Raw genomic sequence first — 14284 nt, forward strand, 5'->3', positions numbered from 1 at the left:
CTCTCAGAATGCAAAGCGTGCGAGTGCAGCAGCTGCTCCTCTGGCTGCCTGGGTCAAAGCAAATGTCCAATACTCCTTTGTATTGGAGAGAATCGAGCCATTGGAAAGAGAACAAGCTGGACTTCTGGAGTAAGAGACAAACACACCTCAGAAAAACACCTGATATAATTTTAATTTAATCAAGCACCTGCTTGAAAATATTATATTATACACATACAGAATGTATAGCCTCTGTCAATCCTAAGAAAGACAAATGTATGAGAAACAATTTTATGTGTGTTTGTGTGTGTTTGTCTATCTGAACAGAAACCTTAAAAAAACAGAAAGTAGGAAGAATAACCTAGAGGACCAGCTCAACAATGTTGGAGCTAAAGTCAACAAGTTGAAAGAGAAGTATGCCCTCCCTTGTCTTCCATCCATTTTTATTATCTGTTAATTCTTTTATTTTTGTTTATCTTGTGGGACTTATGGTTACCTATTTTGCCTAAGTAGTCTGAGTCTAGCCAAAGGTTTCTTGCTTTTAGTACAAGAGTCCCAGCATGAAAAGAACAAGTGTCTGAAAAATTTTAAAGAACACCCTGGATGAGTTTATATATATATATATATATATATATATATATATATATATATATATATATATCCCTAACAAAATGCCGCTGTGGGAAGTGAGTCAAATTACTGATATCAATAACTTAGTGAAAAACGATCTTGAAAAGCAGATAGTACACATCCTACGTCTCTTTGAATCTGTGTTGCTTTGAGTCTTACAAAACAAGTTAAGCTGGTGAAATTACATTAGCCCTTCCTTGGAAAAGACAATGTTTGTTTGAAATTCAGATAAAAGCCTCTCTATCAATGCTCTTTTTTTGCATACACCTGTCACTGTTAGTACCACAGATATTGCATTTTGTTGAGAAAAGCATTTTTATAGCAGACTGTCTTTTATCAATTTCTATTTTTCCTAAAAGCAGTCTTGCACATAAACACATCCAGTCCCAGAACACATCCTCTGTTATCTGTTGGAATGAATCTGTCCTTCTTTAGCCTCATATAGTTTCAGTTTACATAATAATATTATTTCCGGGTTCATCAAAAGTGTTAGTTATGGATCAGGGTGGAAAAGCATTTTTTTCTGTCATGTTTCTGAGATTTGTCCATACTATCCCTCTTTTCTTAGACCTATTTTCTGTTCTTATTTTCTTGTGTTTCATAATTATCTACTGTTTAGTTGTGTAATTGGTAAAATATAAAATGTCTAAACATTCCAGTGCAAGTCACTGGATATTTTAACACTCTCAGCCTGTGTTATTATCTGGTCTTATAAGACCAGATAATCCTCCTGAATATTGTTACATAATATGAATGAGTCTCAATTTCTGTCTATCTCTGTCTGTTTTCTAAATAAAAAAAAAGGTCAGTATAGAAACTGAAAATAACTTTGCTTTGCACAAGGGTTCAAGCAAATTAAATAATAAATAAATAATTTATAAAACTACTAAGATGATTCAGCTCTAAACTTATTGTTTTAGCCACAAAAATCCTTCCACACATCATCTTCTCCACACAATCTTCACTCTTCAGGTTTCAGCGTCACACTGCCGAGGCTGCAAAGCTGGAGGCTGAGGTGACTAAAGCTCAGGACACGATCACTGCAGCCCAGCAGCTCATATCACAGCTGGACGGAGAACACACACGTTGGAATGCACAGGTAGCTTGATGCATGGGTGTGCTGACATGCGCACCGCTGTGGGGGGATTTACAAATGTACTCCAAAAGGGGCTCGTTTACAATGTAAGAAGCAACAGGAGCCGTCAGTGTGAGTGTGCGTGAGAGAGAGACATAGAGGAATGGATCCCGCTGCCTTGGGTCCCCTCTGGCTGTTTTTACTCCTCTCAACAGCATCTGTCTGCGCCTTAATTAAAACACTCAATCTCAGGCTGACACACTCACTCACTCACACCCACACTCCCATACTCTCATGGCCTTTTTCAAGGCAGCAACTTAACTTTCTGAGCACGTATTTCTATACAGTCTCGCTTAAACATATGCACATCGGCACTTTTTTTGCACACTCATCACTAGCTACAGTATATGTTAATTTGTTTAAACCATTTAACTTTTTTCCAAAGAAAGGAGACCTGTACTCAATTAGCCTAATTTTATCCTCCGCTATCATTTGGCATACCACCAAAGTACTCTAAAGGAATCCTGATCAAAACAGAAGTGTGTTGCTGTCATTTAACTGTCCTGCTTTGCTCATTATCTCCTTTCATTCTCACCTTTCTTTATAATCTTTCCTCTTATTTCTCTCAAATCCCAATTGTGCCTGTGTTTCATACTTTATTAACCTGCTCCTCCGTCTGCTCAGCAATCTTCTCTGTCTTGTTCGTTTTTGTTTCAGATGTCTGAGATACAGAATGAGTTGGACACACTTCCTCTCAGGGCTCTGCTTGCTGCAGCCTTCATCACCTACCTGTCTGCGGCTTCTGAAGATCGAAGGAGACACTGCCTGGATACGTGGATGGCTCAATCTGGATTACAGAGTAAAATACAGAAATTGTGCCTTTAGCATACTGTGACCACCATATGTATGAGTCGTGTGCTTACGATTCGCACTAACGCTCCTCCACCCACACATGGCCCAATGCCCTGTGTTGATACATATTGTGAAAGTACTTACTATGCCTTCACTTGTTTAGCAATAATTTAGGTAAAAATAACCTTTTTTATTTGTCAAATTTGAATGATTTTGTGTTATTTTTTTAAAGTTGCCTACTTATTCTGTTTTACAACTGCTGTCTGGTCTACTTACACGAGACACTCATTCAAGCATTCTCACATCCTTTTTGTTATAATTAATTGCTAGTTAGTACCCAAGACTAATTATACTCATAGCTCAAGCACTTCTGTAAAATATCAGGACCACAGTGACTGTAAATGAACATTGGCAATTACAGTAGAGTGTCTTACTAGTTTGAATTGATTAATGTTCAATCTGTTTTGTGTAAAAACAAACAAAAAGAACTGAATGTTTCTTTCAGCCTTGTGGGGTTGAAAAAAGGTAAAAACTTTTGAAAGAATGAATGAAGAGAATGAGGAGAGAATAATTCAGTTTAACACACATCGCTAAAAGATGTTTATTGATATGTTCATTTATGGATTAATCCTTTTTCCTTTGCTTTCTGGATGAAAAACAAACTAAGGTAATCTAAGAAATAATACTAAACAGGGTGTATTATGCAAAATTTACATTAGTGACCTTAATATCATTTCATAATGTTACTACCTCATCAAAACACACATGTAGTGTTACTTTGATGTTGATTTTGTTCTTGTATGTTTGACAAATCCTTGAATCTCCACTGGGTGCCTAAATGTGTGCTCATACAATGCAAAGCCTATTTACCCTAAACCTCTGCATCGGAGCTGCAGTCCCCAGCTGAGATTCCACCTCACCGAGCATACCTCCCCTGAGACTCCCCCACTCAGCGCCACCAGACTAACACTTAGCAAACACCTGGTGGAACTGCAGGTCTGCTGAGCTTCTCATGCAAACTACATCGCCATTAAGAATGATTGTAAACAGAATCAGAGGAGCATTATTGTGATGACCTGCTGAAAGGGGAGTGTTGGGAAGGGTAGGAGGTTCTTAAAGAGACAGAGGCTAATTTTAAGGCATTTGGTAAGACTATGATCTGGAGTAAATTTCTTTTTAAGATATACTTGATAAATACAGCATTTTTATAACAACTAAAGGTAATATGGCTACTGGTATGTGCTATAAAATGACACTGTGTGCCTGGAAAATACTTAATAACGCCTTTTTATAACAACAATAGCATGAAGGTTTAAACAGAACCAAAACACACGAACTGTAGCTGACCATCTCTATTTGTATCTGTTTGTTTATCAGAGTTTGACTTACGATCGTTCCTGTGCTCGGAGAGTGAACAGTTGATATGGAAGAGTCAAGGGCTGCCATCAGATGACCTCTCCATGGAGAATGCACTGGTTATTCTACAGGTAAGACAAATGCCCCACCATGTTATACAGGCTTTTGGTTTAATAAAATAATATGTGAATTTTTATGTCTCAAACATCAACAGCAACAACAGTTATAAACTAGGTTGTCTCTGAATGTTTATTTGTTTTCTCTGAGGGTATCATTGGAAAATAAGTAAATCTAAGAATTAAGCATAAATAAAAATGTAAAGCTGTGTCACAGTCAGGCTTCTATTGCACAGATAAACTGGAACTATAATTATGGTCATGAAAAGTTGGATTTGTTCCCTAAATCAAAGAAGGAACCGATAATGGACATGTGATTTTAGTGTTGTGACAGATTTATATTTATCTATACACATATTAAAACAGAAACTGGAGAACTTAACAGTGTTTGTATTCATTGCAAAAGGAATGCTTTCATCATTGCCTTTCACCTGTCCTCCATTTGCATGTATTTATTTTGTGTGTCGTTTCTGCCATTGCTGCCTACAGATTAATACTCTCAAGTTACAGGTAAGAAGTTGTCCCCTCATTAACCCCCGTTGTCCACATCTACTTTTTCTTTTGTCTCTCATGTTTTTGTCACCATTAGGAACAGGTCTTTTTTGCTCTTTATGAGGTGAAATATTGTTAGTAATGTAAGAAAGGGATTCCATTTTTGTTTCATTCAACATAAATCTCAACTGATGTAAATTTCTCCATTTAATGTTAATATTTATTGACGTTTTTGGGGACACTTGATGGTTTTCTTCATTGCAGTTACTAAATCTCCTTCTGATTGAGCCTGTTTTGGCACTCAGAGCTGAAAGTACTACAGTTATATTTTCAGTTTGTGCAAAGTTTTCTTTTGAGTATTATTAGCTGCTGTGAAATCTGTGTTAGCAGCACTGTTTTGTCAAAAAATGTTATACATATGAAGGTAATTAAAGTGTGGCTATATTTAATTTGTCTTCAGTTTATGAGACTTAAAAAATCTTTTGTTATGTCAATTTTCAGTTTTTCTTTTTTCTCATCTTTTTATTTGGTTATTTCAGAAAAAGAAAAGAGACAGCTAGTGTCCAGAACAGATGTTTGTAATAGTTTACAGAATCCCTCAAGAGGCATAAAATGACAGAACTGACAACATGAGAACATTAACCTTCTTTGACTCGATGATTGTGATGTCATTCAAATAGGATGGCAGCATTGTAACAACATTATTCATGAATTCACAATTACATAACCCTTTTCTAAATAAGTTTGTCTTATCTTAAAACGTGGTGTTTTATGTGTTTCTTGTGTCAGAGTGTTGCTTGTCCTTTCCTGATCGACCCATCGTCCAGAGCCACAGAGTGGTTACGCACACATCTTAAAGAACAGAGGCTTGAGGTTATTAACCAGCAGGTAAAAATTCACCAAGTGATTCAGTTAATCCTCATTTTTTTGTTTTTTCTTTTCCCCTTCAATTCATCTTTCCAAGTTAATCTACTCCACTAAGGCAATATTTAGGATATAAGTTGCTATAATTTATGTAACTTGGGGCATCGAACACTTTTGTTGCACAACAAAAAAAAGATTAACGAAAGAATTTTGAACTTTATTTCTTTTACTAATTGAAAATAAAAACAATTAGTGTTTTATTCAGATTTTTGAGTGGTAGAACGTGTGCCCCTCATTTACAGCAGGTTTAGTTCTTGACGCAGCCGTCCTGGATTCCTGACCTTGATGCCTTTGCTGCATGTCTTCTCCCTTCGCCCATTTTCTGTCTGATAACTCTTAATAAAGGCCACTAGTGGTTTTAATGTTTATGTGTCTGCTTTTCCAGGACAACAACTTCATGACATCAGTGGAGCTAGCAGTAAGATTTGGTAAAACACTTATCATCCAGGAAATGGATGGTGTTGAACCTGTGCTCTATCCGCTCTTGAGGAAAGACCTCATAGCTCAAGGTATTCACATCCACATACTGATGCGTTTCTACGATGTCTGCTTCACAATCTTCCTGTAAGTCAGTAAATGCTGCTTATGCAGGTTAAAAGTATCAGTTGCTTGTAGCTTTAATCAATCAATAAATCAATCAATCAAGTTTATTTGTATAGCAAATTTCAGCAACAAGGCGGTTTAAAGTGTTTCACATCATGGAAACAAAAAATGAAAAATCATAACAACGAACAGTCACCAATTGAAAAATCAGTGACACACATTACATTTTGTTGAGTGCCATCATCAAAAGCATCAATACACATCATATATGTGGGTCAGTGTTCCATTTATTATGGCTCAAAAGCAACTCTAAACAGGTGGGTTTTAGTCTTGATTTATAAGAAAAGTTGCTTAACAATCCTTGTAAAGGGAGACATCAGGCATACAATCGAAAATCTGTATTTTTCTTTCTACTGATAAAACGTAGTAGTATTTATTTTAGTAATAGTATCTAAAACATGTATTGTTTATTTAGATGTTGTTACACAGATGCACATGTGGAGGTAAGAAAACAAATTTTGAGGATCATTTTCAACAATTGATTTTTATTTATTTAATTTATAGAGACAGATTGGTTGTCAATTTTGGGTCAAATATAAAATTCACTGTGTGAAAGTGATGGGCTCTGCCCCTTAAGTGCCACTCAATGATTTTCCAAACAGCTATTTGTAATATGTGTAGTAAAATCTAGTCTCCCAAGAATAAACCTCTACCTGTGAAGTCTCTCTGGACAGGCACTGGGCGGAATTTAGTTTGCCAACTATAAAACACCTCTAGGTGGTTTGTAAAAAAAAAAAAAGAGGACTGCTGCAGACCAAGTATCACAGCTAAAATCGTTTGTTAAGGCTCAATGAAATTTCCTGCGGAACTGCTGCATCACTGGCGTCATCCACAAAAAAATTATCGCCAGCTTGACAGATTTATAAGTTTAATCCCACCAGTTAAACTCCCTCCCGTACTTCCTCATGCAGCTGCTTTACAGTAAAAGGTTAGAGAAAAAAAAACAACTCATCACCTGGCATTCTGGCAAGCTAAAGTAGTATGAGTTTATTCACGTAACTAATTAAAGCACTCCAAGCAGAATGTGGTATTTTACTCATTTTCCAGGAGGCAAATATCCATGGAAACCAGTCAGTTAGGAAAAATCGAGCTGGAATATAAACAGATTTGCTCTAGTTCCGAAGTCAATATTCAAGATTTTAGCTTTTCCATCCACAGCTGTATTCATTATGGTTTGGCAGTCACCAAATTAAACTGTAGTTAAAACATCCTTGAATGCAGTAAAGCAACTTAAAATGCATGTCGAAATCTATCAAAAGCCTGTTGTCTGTCAGAGTTTATTAATGGCTGCTGATCAGCTCCGTTCTTGCTGTCTGGTGACGTAGGTCGCTGCATTGGATTTTGGGATTCTGCAGAACTCGACGCTAACCTCGCCAGGGCGAGCAGTTTTGACATTACTGGGGGCAAGAATGGGTGGCAAAAAATAATTATTGGATCCCAATGTTGTTGATACGTGGAAAATAAAACTGAGGTTGATTAAACTAATTAGTATTGAGTGAAACTGAGGAAAATAAAGGAAAATCTGATATTTGGAAAAGCTCTAAAAATTGTTCCAACCAAACAAACTAAAGATCTGAACTTGTGTGTTCTGACGAGTGGGGCAAAGAGCTTTTATATAACAGACACAAATCCGGCACTTCGGGTGTGAAATGACACACCTCTTCCTTTCTCCCCAGTCAGAGAAAGCTGTTTTTCAGAGATAAAACTGCAGTTCTCAATACACACCTCAAGCATAGGACCACAGAGAAATGCTTAGAACTGTGCTGACAAGATGTTTGTCCTCATGATTTGGTTGCTCTGGATTGCTTTGCTGACATGCTTCAGCACGTCGTCAACACTGCTGCTAAACTCGGCCAGTTAAATCTGAAGGACATTCTGCCTCATCCAATAACTGTATGAAGGCATGTTGGGAGAAAAGGAGCAGAGGTTTAGTTGTTTGTGGCAACAGAAACAAAACCCTCTCAGTTTAAATCAGAATTTATGATTTAATATTGAGATTTTTGTTAATTATTAACAAAAATCTGATTGATTATTATGTTCACCTGAAATAAAACTTTCAGTGAATATACATTTATTTAAATATACAGTCTATCAACTAATCAGTGAGTGCAGGTGGTGCTGTATATAAATATTGTTGGAGAAGGCAGGAGTGTCTGAAATAGACAGCCAGAGAGGTCAGTAATGGTCAGAAATTCAGCAGAAGGGCAATTTTAAAAGATAGCCCTGTGCTTGGCTCTATTCTCAGATAAACATAAAAAAAAAACACATTTTCCAGTGTTTTTATCTTTTTATAAAAACTTTGTGTTTTGGAAAATCTTGCAGAGATAATCCAAATACAGGTTTTTATTGTTAGTGTTAATTTGATAATGGAGAAATATACAAATGCAAACCTGGGTATACCTTTAAACTAGAAACCAGCACATGACTTAAAGTGACTACACACATTTTTGACTATCAAAATGTTAAATTCACAGTGCCAAATTTATCAAAGGAGGGGGATTTTGAAGGAATTAAAAACAGTGATTTGAAGTAGCCTCTCACAGAATTCAATAGGTGAATGTCATCATAGAGTGTGAATAAATAGCACATATTAAAGAAGAAATGAAGTGTGTCACATTGATGTTGCTATCTCTTAAAGTAATTACTTTGGTTTATTATAAAAACTTGCTCTTTGCCTATCAATTTCCATTATTTGCACTATCCAAGAATAAGGGCAGCACCTCCCATAAGTGGCTGGTTTTCTTAGCTCCTGAAAAAATGTCTTTATGGTCTAGAGATTTTAATAAAAGAGATCTCTGAATATACATATGGTGATAAAGGTGTACGTATATATGTCTTCATATAAATTCATTAAATAGACCAAATGTATTATTTGATCTATTTAATTTATCAAAACAGTCTAGAAACTAATATGATATTTAGACTGAAAATAAAAAAATCAACTAAAAAACCACAAAATATCTTGTTTTCTATTTGATTGTTTTGGATTCTGTGATATAACCAACAATATTTATAAGTTCTTGGTTTACTTGTAGGTAATTGCATACCGATCACATAAATATAACTCCGACTGGAAGCCTTACCTGTGAAAATGAGCATGACTCATAAGGCTCTGAATCATCCAGAGAAAGGAGGTTGTCAATTTGAAGCTAAATTAGAACGAGTGGAGACAGAAGAACTATGTGAAAGGGCAAGTTATCCACTCAGATTTGATGCTTAACAAGGTGGAAAAAAGAGTGAGGACATAGGCCTGGAAATGCTGCACTGCAGAAACCAGAAGACAAAAAGCAGAGGACAAAATATGAGAATAGACAGGTTTTTAAATGGCCATTATAGGCACACTTGCATGTCTGAGTACAACAGTATGTTATGAAGTGACTTGCATCTTAATGTTGACATTCACGCACCCACACGCATACCTGCAGGTCCCAGGTATGTGGTTCAGATTGGGGACAAAGTTATTGATTACAATGAGGACTTCCGTCTCTTCCTGGCAACGCGGAATCCCAGTCCCGTCATCCCCCCCGATGCCGCTTCAGTGGTCACAGAGGTCAACTTCACCACGACCAGGGCAGGTCTGCGAGGACAGGTATCCGAGCTGACACAAACACTCAAGCAAAAGCTCATCAGCTACATATTCTAACAACCCTGTTGGGAAATAAAGCAGAGGTACTGAATGTGCTGCCTGTGTATGATTTTTTTTTTTTTCCAAGATGCACTTTGACTTTATGAGTTTAATATCCAATGACCAAAATCTATAGAACTTTTAAGAATATTAGAATAGCTTTGTCTGAGTAGTAATTGCTTTGTATCTCATCTTGCCTTTGTGTTTGTGTGAATGTTTTAGCTGCTAGCCTTGACCATCCAGCATGAGAAACCAGAACTGGAGACTGAGAAAACACGACTGCTGCAACAAGAAGAGGACAAGAAGATACAGCTGGCACAACTGGAAGAATCTTTGCTAGAGGTAGACATTACACAACATTAACAAGCCATACATGTTTGACAGTTTAAAATCTTTGTTTTTATGCATATGTAATTATTAACCTGTGTACCAAAAAGAAATATATGTGGACAGATGGACAGGTTGTATTCTTTTGTTTCTGGAACCATAGCTTTTGTTTCTGGAATAATTACTGTCCACTGCTCTACAGATGTTGAAGTTGCTAAGTTCCACTGCTAGTGTGATGAAAGTGAACTAGACTTTGTAAGGCTTTGTGTATAGGCGAATCAGGAGCAGTGAGTACTGCTGCAATCACTATACCTGTCCAATGTATCAGATGAAGGTAGAAACAACCAGCCCTCATTATCGATCCTATGTTTCTGTGTTGCAGGAAGAGGGGTTTTTCTACTGCACCACCCATCCTCCTTAATCAGTGGGTGCCTCAGGGTTGGGGGGCTTTAATGGCTGGGCTTTTCCTTTTGTTCATTTTACTTCTCTGTGTTATTTGGAAATGTACAGATTAAACACTGTGTAATAATTTCACAACAATATAGTAGGTGGAAGCATCTAAAAATGGCATTATGTGCCATGTAGATTCTATCATGATGTTTCTACCTCAGCACATAATCAGAAAGTTATCATTTGCAGTCTAATACCATAATATTCTCTTCCTGTAACCACAACAGATAAATGCTGATGTACTTTCACATTTGAAGTTGCACACCATTCTGATGGATATTCAGGCTTAGAAATACAGCATAAAAATCCTTTTTTGTGTGGTCAGAGGGACATTTGGAAACGCTCATACACAGAGAGAATTAATGCCAATAGCCAGATGTCGGTGCTTCTGTGGTATTAGACATGTAATTATTCTTGAATCGTAGGAGCATATTCGACTTGACATTTCCATGCTCTGCTGGTTTCTCATCTATTTTACTTGAATTTATTTGAATACATTTTATCACTTCGTTTCAGAATTGGTTCCTCAGAGCTGAGTGGGAGAATTTTAGAACTCAGTGAACACTTATTTTAAGAGTTTAAAATTCCTTACACAAGGCTGTTGAAGCCCTAGCATCACTCCTTCTTGCAACTTTTATCAGATTACAGACTTGAGATAAAATCACAAAAACCTAACAACATACTCGCTCTCTCTCCCATCCCTCTCTTTTTCCCATCTCTCCCACTCATCTGTTACAACCTGTCCATCTGTCTGTTTTTCTTTGCATCAGACTTTGGCTACAGCTCAAGGTAATATTCTTGAGAACAGGGAGCTGATTGACAGCTTAAACCAAACCAAGGCAAGCAGTGCCCTCATCCAGGAGTCATTGGTGGAATCACACAGGCTGCAGGTGTCTTTGGACCAGGTACTGTAAGTCATTTGTGTTCGAAAATCACCCGGAAAAAAAAGTGCAGTAATGCTTGTTTTTAACTGTTTTTTTATAAATACACACATATGCAGTGCATTTTTATCTTGATAGGAATTTTGCATTGACTTCTATTCATTTTTCATTCATTTCTATAGTTCAACCCTATAGTGGTATTATTTGCTTGTAAACACAGCAGATGCATGCGCAACTGCACTGCACAAAGAGTAGGCTAGCCTTTACCCAGAGTGGTTGCCATTGTTACCCGCATTTATCTTGCTGTTTTAACATTAGCTAGCATGTTGTCAGCATGCTACAACTCTTTATCACAGTGTGATAAAATAAGTTATGCTATCAAATTGACATTAGTGAGCCATGAGTGACCCATACACATTACTGGCAGGTTAGTGAATAAATGGCCCAAACTTTAGTGGCCAGACATTACTTACCAGCAGTATTAAAGCAACTTTGTTCACAGTACGATCATTAACTTTCAATGAGTTTCCCTAAGCTAGACAAGCATATCCATGGTTCAGCAAGAATGGCACTGGAATACAGTTTTCATAAAATGTAAGTTTTCATAAAATAAAATAAAAAAAGAATAAATGGAATTCATATTGAAAGATGAATGCACCTTTAACCTCAGCTAGAAACCCCAGTGGAGCTGTGCCCTCTCCATTATTAGAAGATAAGCACATTTGGTCAGCGGATTTTACTGCCATTTGCACTGTACTGTGACTGCTGGAAAAGACAAGGGTTTTGTTGTGGACTTGTATTCAGAAATTGCTTCATTCTTGAAGGAGTTCCACTCCTTTTGGAAGGAGGAGGAGGTTCCACTCCTTTTGCTTCTCTGCCTCTGTTCAAAAATGTATGGCTATACAATTGCGCATCTGTTAAAACCCTATTACAGCTCATTCTGAGCTCAAAATAAGCTGAATGGAGTGAGTTAAATCTTAGTATCTTAGAAGGATTTTGTGCAATACGTGTAAAGAATATCTTTTGCCATATAGCCCATTGACCTATCCTAACTTGTTTAAATGGAAGCATAACATGTCTCATTTAAATATGTGGACCTAAGTTAATTTTTTTCTGGAACAGATCTTCATCCAAACTTTGGAAAAATGTATTGAAAGGGATATTTAGACTGAAAATATTGTGTAGCTTACAGCTAAACCTTGTCTAAATAACTACAGAACATGCAGTACTGCTGACCAAGGGAATACAGGTTTGGAAGCATATGTGCTGAAGGTGCATTACCAGATAATCCTTTAGGGAGCAGTGTTACACCAGAACTGATGTTAGTCTTTTCTCTCAGTTGTTTTTGTTGATGCATAATTCTCTCCTCTCATTTTCTTTTATGCATGTCCTGTTTTTTCTCACATTCCATATCCCATCACACCTCAAGCTTCCCTCTCTTTCCTCCCATCCTTTTTTTAATAAAAAATAAATAAATCTCTTCTGGCTTTCTGCTTATCATCTACATATCAGTTCTCTTGTCCATCAGCAATGTGTTGTGTTTTATGTAAGTCGTTACAATCTGTAATTTATTTTCTTTTACTGTTTCTTGGTTTCATCTTTTCTCCTGTCTTTTTTGACATGTTTTTTCTTTCTCTAGGAGAGAGATGCCTACCTGCCCTTTGCAGAGAGTGCCAGCAAAATGTATTTTGTTATCACAGACCTGTCAAAGATCAACAACATGTACTGCTTCAGTCTTGCTTCCTTTTTGCGCCTCTTCCAAAGGGCTCTCCAGGCCAAGAAGGTAAAAGGATAACATTTGTACTGCTTTGATACTTGTCCCATTTTTACCTATATCAAAACACTCTTAAATTCTTTACCGCATATTGAAATACTACATATTATAAAACTTGATAAATGATAAAAGTCAAAATGAACCTGATTAAAGAAAGTTCTTATTTCTGTTCAGAAACAGACCTGGATTACATCATGTTAAGAACTAAAGCTGTTGTAGAGAAACCTCATTTGTTTTCTTTAGTTTAATGATTTTTGTAATATCGCACTGGAATTAGCTCTAATTGGAGATGAACTGATACCAATCTCCAGTTGTTCTCTATGTCTGACTGTCTGGTTCTAGGCCTTTTTTGTAAGAACTACAATAATAAAATAATAACACATTTAATTTAGAATCGCCTTTCAAGACTTTCAAGGTAGTCAAGGAAGTATGCAGATCGGGTGATGTTATATATAGGAGCTGTGAAAGGTAGGTTTCTCTGAAGGATGACACTAAGGCCCTTGACCAGCCAGGAAGGGAGGACAGTGAAATTGTCAATGTCAAAGAAAATAATCCAGATTTGTAGATTGTGGTATTTTTTGTCGATAAGAAATATTTCAGCTTTATTTTCATTACTTTTGAGAAAACGTAATACCTAAAAGACAAAAAAGAAATTCCTGTGTGTTCTTTCACGTTAGTTTAGAATCCAAGAAAAAAAGGAATCATATGCAACACAGTGCTGGTTACTAACTTTTGTCATTTTATAAACTCAGTGAATGTTCAATGTCTTTATAGACTGAAATCTATGAAATGGAGAAAAATATGTGGAGCCAATTGAGGAAAATTGTCTGATTGTAATCTCTGTCCAATCAATATGGGCATCTCTGTTCGTAATCAATCTTTTCCAAAATGTGACAAAAGTGCAAACTATTCTTCTGCTGGGTTAATATATCTGACAACATGATGGATGATGCTGTATTCAATCAACTGTACTAACACCAGACTTTCTTCATTGAGGAACCAGGTACATTTAATTTAGGTGGTTAAATATGTAATTTTTTTTCAGTTGAAACTGGCTTGGTTATTTGTGTGATTAAAATGAAGTTGGTCCAGCTTTGTGGGATAGTATGACATTTTTGAAAATTAAGTTATGCTAAGCTTGTTTTTCAGAGTGTTTGGGGAGCTTAGAAGAAACACCCAACAGCAGAAGAAGTGGCTGGC

The 14284-nt window shown here is 36.6% G+C and overlaps 1 protein-coding gene across 8 annotated transcripts in view; it reads left to right on the forward strand.

The window, feature by feature from the left end:
* The window catches only part of dync2h1 (dynein cytoplasmic 2 heavy chain 1), a 104687-nt gene that overhangs the window by 40953 nt on the left and 49450 nt on the right, over positions 1-14284 (forward strand). For 5 of the 8 annotated variants that reach the window (XM_032545462.1, XM_032545461.1, XM_032545464.1 and 2 more), the window contains exons 64-75: positions 8-129; positions 307-393; positions 1582-1708; positions 2402-2543; positions 3914-4023; positions 4498-4518; positions 5290-5388; positions 5810-5933; positions 9453-9616; positions 9875-9994; positions 11200-11334; positions 12950-13093. In XM_032545462.1, the coding sequence (XP_032401353.1) occupies positions 8-129; positions 307-393; positions 1582-1708; positions 2402-2543; positions 3914-4023; positions 4498-4518; positions 5290-5388; positions 5810-5933; positions 9453-9616; positions 9875-9994; positions 11200-11334; positions 12950-13093 (1395 nt within the window). The remainder of the gene's footprint in view (positions 1-7; positions 130-306; positions 394-1581; positions 1709-2401; positions 2544-3913; positions 4024-4497; positions 4519-5289; positions 5389-5809; positions 5934-9452; positions 9617-9874; positions 9995-11199; positions 11335-12949; positions 13094-14284) is intronic. The other 3 variants (XM_032545466.1, XM_032545468.1, XM_032545469.1) reach the window with 1 other exon arrangement.

Source organism: Xiphophorus hellerii, chromosome 18 (genome assembly GCF_003331165.1).
Source record: "Xiphophorus hellerii strain 12219 chromosome 18, Xiphophorus_hellerii-4.1, whole genome shotgun sequence".
NCBI classification, from domain to species: domain Eukaryota; kingdom Metazoa; phylum Chordata; class Actinopteri; order Cyprinodontiformes; family Poeciliidae; genus Xiphophorus; species Xiphophorus hellerii.